Here is a 5,471-nt window from a genome sequence, read left to right as displayed (position 1 = left end):
GAGAGGGGCTGCATAGAAGTTTGAACAATTGAGAAGATGGCTGAAAGGAAATTGAATATCAATGCCCCTCTCATGTCTGTGAGACGCACTGCTGCAACATCATCTTTGTATGAAGCAAGGAAGAGGATATTAGAGAAACGTCACACCCTTCCACCAAACCTGTTGCTGTGCCTTTCAATTGGGAGCATATCCCCGGAAGGTCTACTCTGGAGAGCATGTATGTGAATATTTTCATCAACTCATTCTTGTTCACAATTGTCGAGCCATGCAACGAGTATATCCAGAGCTGCGACATTGTTGCATTCAACAAAATTTAAGTCATCTTGCCATTTTCAAGCGGCCGATTAGTTTGTTTTTCGTTGATACCCCTTCCCCCCTCACTTTTTCATCTTTTAGTATGTTTGATCTATTTCAGTGATGGTTTTGTTACTAGAATTGTTGGAATTGAAAGAGAGATATATATTTAAGTATCTGTTATTTGGTGCAACTTCTAATTATTAGGTTTCAAACTTTGTGGGAATGAGCATTGAAAAAATTGGTGACAATCATCATGAAAGGAACTTTGGTCCAAGTTTTTGTCTGTTCATGAATAATTGAATAGAGTGCTTTCTTTCTAAGAGTTCTATATATGTTTGGATTTTCATTTGCAAAATACTAAATTATGGTTTGAATTAAAGTTAGCCTGTAATTTTTGTTTAAACCATGATTTCAGAGTTGAATGAAAATTCATACAATGCATTTTGGAAAGTAAAGGAAAGAGTTTTGTATTTTTTAATTTATTTATTTTTTAAATGATCTACTATGTTTGGGTATATAGTAAAAAAGATTATAGTGGAGAATTAATAATTTTAAGGTGAAAATAACTTGGTGGATATTGTATTACTGTCAAACATACCATTAAAATTAGAAAAATATTATATCTTAACGTTACTAGAGTATGTATTATTGTCAAACATCATTTTTGCTATAATTATTTTATACATTAAAAAATTAATACTTAAATACAAAATAAATCTCGAATTCAAATTCCAAAACTAAAAATCGAAGAAAAATACAGAAACAATACGACTTAAATCCTAAGTTCTTTGCTGTTCCTCCTTCATCTAGCCTTCTTAAACTTCCTTCCCCTTGGATCAAACAAAATTGTCAGGAATTAAATTAGTATGATGAGATTTGAATACTGTTTAACTGGAAGGTTTCCAAGTCGTTATCTATTACTCGGTCTAATTTGAAACTATGAATATGAGAACTATTCTAAGTGAAGCTAACCAGATAAAGGAATTAGAAGGAGATGCTCACTTTACATTATTATTTATTGTTGTTGTGGGAGAAAACAAAAGATCCCAACCTGCCGGATTCCATTGTTATTGCGGCATCAGGTGATCTTGGGAGAAGAGTAAAACTTGGGATCCCTCAGAAACCTTGAAATCATCTCTGCCTTCTCAGCAGAAAGGTCTGTGTTCTCCAGAATTTGCACTTTTGATGCCTTGGCAATTGCTTGAACAGAACCAATAGTTTGACTAAGCTGAATTGAGCGACTAGAATGACAATAACTCAAGCGATGCCTATATGCATATGCTTATCATGGTTTCATTTCACATTTAAGTCAAATATTAGGTGATATAGCTATTGTTAGAGAAAAGCAAGTAACATACCTATCAAATGATGACAAGATTAGAGTTTCTTATCCTGATTGCCGTGCGAACGGAGGTTCTTGGAATTGTTGCTATTGTTCTTCATCAGAAACTTCATAGACATAGTCATCTTTAAAAAACTCTTCAATAACAGAACTCGTAAGAAACACCGTAAAACCCTACTTTTTGGCTTCTGGAGGGAAGCTGTAAGAAACAGAAGAGAGTCCAAAGATAAGAACACATTGAATTCATTTCTGGTTACAACTGAACCATAATTAAACCATGTATAAGCAGTAAACATTATCGGTATTTATATAAGCAGTAAAACTTACACATCAACAGGTGCTTCTTGTTCGAATTGCTGCACTGTTGGTTCTTCGTAGGGCTGTTGTTGCTGTTCCAGAGGTCTGCTGCATTAAACAGTAAACATTTTTATAATTATCCCAAACTATTATCATATTTAACAATGATATTAAACAAAAATGATATTAATCATTATAGTGAACCGAAATCCAAACTAATAGTAAACCTAAATCCAAACTTATAGTGAACCGAAATTATTTTAAACAAAGGTGATATTAAAGAATTTTATGCTTACACATTAACAGGTGCTTCTTGTTCTGATTGCCGTGCCACTGGAGGTTCTTGGGATTGTTGTTGTTGTTCTTTGGCAGGGCTGTTGCATTAAATAGAAAACAGTTCAATAACAAAGCCAGAATTATTATCCTATATCATTAAAATTAATAAAAAAAATTTATGTGAAACTTACTCTTCATCAGAAACTTCATAACATAGTCATCTTTGATTAAGTATTCAATTACAGAACTCGTAAGAGAACCGTAACACTCTGCTTTTCAGGTTCTAGAGGACAGCTGTAATAAACAGAAGAGAGTCCAAAGACAAGAACACATTGAATTCATTTCTGGTTTTAACTGAACCATAATTAAAATCATGTATAAGCAGTAAGCATTGAACAAGATTCATGTGGTGAATAAATATTTATTAACTTACTCATTATTAGAAATTTGTTGTGTTCATTTTGTGGAGGGACATAGATGAAGTCATCTCTGATCAACTATTCCTGAACAGAACTTGGAAGAGACAATACAAAAGGAGGTCTAAAGAATGTAAACAAGGATAAAGTTAATGTTGAATAATTAGAATTTGTTTTAAAAAATAGGAATTTGCACATTGAAAAACTCACACTTCCAAAGGTTGAGAACGAGTTTCTTGTCGAAACTCAATGATTTGTAGTTCAGAATCAGGTGTAACTCTAGTGACATTTAAACACATTTTTTTGTGATTAATTAAGCAAAAATTATTACCTAAATCTAAAAGAGTAACATAAATGTTTTTAACTTACACTGGTGGAGTTTTAAAGCTCTTTCTTGGGTAGATTTTCTTTTTTCTAAAATATTTTACCGGACTTTTCGGGGTATTTTTCCTAAAAAAAAAAGATAACAAATTAAAATTAGAAATCAAGATTAAAAGCAGAGGTCTAGAAACACATTAAATTCATTTTTGGGCAACCACTGAACCGAAAGTACAATATGCAGTAACCAATTTACCTGGTATTGCTCGTGGTGTTTACAGAAGGTGTAGAGCTTCCTTGAGTCTGTAAGAGTTGCTCGCTATCCAAATTTACAGTCGGCATTCTAAGCAAGATAAGTAAATATTAGTAATTGAATCTAGAGGAATTAGAAAATGTTGTAGCAAAAGTAAGCAAAGAAAGAAAAAGAACTCGGGAATAATAAACTGAATCTTACATCTGAGAGAATTCATTTTGTGCCTTTTGAGAGTCAAACTGATCCGGAGCAATGTTTGCTGATTGAGCTCCATCATTTCTTTTCTTTGATCTCTTTTCTCTTATCGTCTCCAATGCTCGTTTTCTTCTTTCCGCAACATTGTCTTTTGTTTGTTCAGTTCTGAAAGTTCATAAATAAGTATCAAGGAACCTAACATGTAAGTATCAATACAAGAAAATATGATTCGGGAAACTTACTCCTTGTCAGATTGGGCTTGTGTTTTTGTCACCCTTTGCGGTTGTTTTCTTTTTATTATGGATGTTTTCTCGATTTTATTTTCTCTGAAAGACAGACAAACACATCGAATTTATACCGGAGACAAGACACTAACAATGAAGTCAACCAAACTGACAGACACCATTGAACCGAACTAAATTAAAGTGCTAAAACGAAAATTAGAAGCTCACCGAACCAAAATTAATTCATTTGCTGAACAAAATGTGATACATATGCAATCAACAAAACGTCTCACAGAAATTACGCAATACTTACTGACTTTCAGATTTGCTTGTGTTCTTTGAGTCTATCGGCACAGGCTTTATTTTTTTGGTTTGTTTTTTAATCACTTTCGGTGGTTGTTTTCTTTTCTTTGTTCTGTTTTTTTTTTAATTTCTTCTTCTCTGCAATACATAAGAACAAGCGCATAAGAACAAATTTAAGCAAATACAAGTTAAAGGAAATCAATATGAAAATTAAACTTACTGACTTTCGGATTCAGATTCGAAAAATCTTTCCTCTTCCGAAGAAGAACCCATCTCGACAATTTTCTTTTTTATTTTCTTTCCTTTTTCTTTCTTGTCCAAGTTACTTATCTTTGTTTTTCCTTTCTTTTTTTGTTTCTATACAGAAGTCCCTAAACCAAAAACAAGAACGCAATTATTTAAGAGTAAAAGACATATCGGTCCCTGACCTTTTTAAATTTGGACATTTTCGTCCCTTAAGATTTGAAAATACTTTTAACCCCATCACCTTGTAAAATCTGGGACAATTGAACCCCTCTGTTGATTTATGTTGGAAAACGGCATCGAAGAAGGCTGATGTGGCTGGGGGAGTGTGAGTTGTCCGTTTAGGTTGCTGAGCTGGATGGGAAACTAAAATTCGAAGGACAGATCGATCCCTCACACTCCAAATGACGTCGTCCCCTTCCTTGAGCCCTATTTGATCAAAAGCCTTGGAGGAACACATGGGTGTTGATGCTGCGATCGTCCATGATGAGTGAAGGGAGCTCTTCATGCACAAGACCTAGAGGGGAATCTTCATGCGCTGTTCCAGGAGGATTTGAGCGAGATCCGGTTGCGCCCAAGTGCTACTGCGGCGTCTATGCCATTATGTACAAGTCAAGAACGACTAGTAACCCCAATAGAGTGTTTCTTGGGTGTCCATTATTCAAGGTAAGTGAGCGATTTTTACAATAGTTGGATTGTAGTGTGCTGGGTGTTAATGGGTGATTCACTGATATTTTTTTCCAGGCTAAAGAATCGTATTGTCAAAACTTTGTCTGGATGGATGAACATTTGAAAAAAATTAGGGCTGTGGAGCCTGAAGGCTTGGGTGCGGCAGATGAAGCTGAGGGAGTAGCCATTGAAGAACAGATGCTTCGAAACCAGGATATTGAGGAAAAATTAGAAGAGTTGAAGAGGAAGATGTTGTCTATTGAAAGCAAAAAAACTTGAGTTTGTGGCATATAACTGTGATTGGTGTAATAGTTGTTGTTGTTGCTGTATGTATGTTGAAGGGGTAAAGATGATTGATGTACATGGAGTTGGTTGTAATGGAACTTGCCATTGCTGGATTTTGAATGAAAAGTGTATTAGTGGATTGAATCCATTTTTATTTTGTATTCAGAACATCTAAACACTATTCCAAGCATTATACAAGATAGTAATTCTGGATAGATTTTAACCAAAACGTTACAATGACAATGTATCTGATTTAATCTAAAACATAGCTAAACAGCATGAGTTAACTCCAAAATATGAAAATGTCTGGTTAGCATGTAAACAAGTTTTCCAAGATTACTCTACTAAAAAGA

The 5,471-nt window shown here is 34.2% G+C and overlaps 1 protein-coding gene across 1 annotated transcript; it reads left to right on the top strand.

Annotated features, from left to right (window-relative positions):
• The first annotated feature begins 4,647 nt into the window (after positions 1 to 4,647).
• LOC130939278 (uncharacterized protein At4g04775-like) lies at positions 4,648 to 5,112 on the top strand. Its single transcript, XM_057867397.1, has 2 exons — positions 4,648 to 4,830; positions 4,909 to 5,112. The coding sequence occupies exons 1-2, from the start codon at positions 4,648 to 4,650 to the stop codon at positions 5,110 to 5,112; spliced, it is 387 nt and encodes a 128-aa protein (XP_057723380.1).
• The last annotated feature ends 359 nt before the right edge of the window (positions 5,113 to 5,471 follow it).

Source organism: Arachis stenosperma, chromosome 7 (genome assembly GCF_014773155.1).
Source record: "Arachis stenosperma cultivar V10309 chromosome 7, arast.V10309.gnm1.PFL2, whole genome shotgun sequence".
NCBI classification, from domain to species: Eukaryota; Viridiplantae; Streptophyta; class Magnoliopsida; order Fabales; family Fabaceae; genus Arachis; species Arachis stenosperma.
Note: the sequence above shows the minus strand (reverse complement) of the source record. Positions and strands in the feature narration are given on the sequence as shown.

What these genes read in the sequence shown, in the direction of transcription:
- LOC130939278 (XM_057867397.1), top strand. Translation starts at nt 4,648, where the DNA reads ATGATGAGTGAAGGGAGCTCTTCATGCACAAGACCTAGAGGGGAATCT. An exon ending in TTGGGTGTCCATTATTCAAG is followed by an intron (nt 4,831 to 4,908) that starts GTAAGTGAGCGA and finishes ATTTTTTTCCAG; the next exon opens with GCTAAAGAATCGTATTGTCA.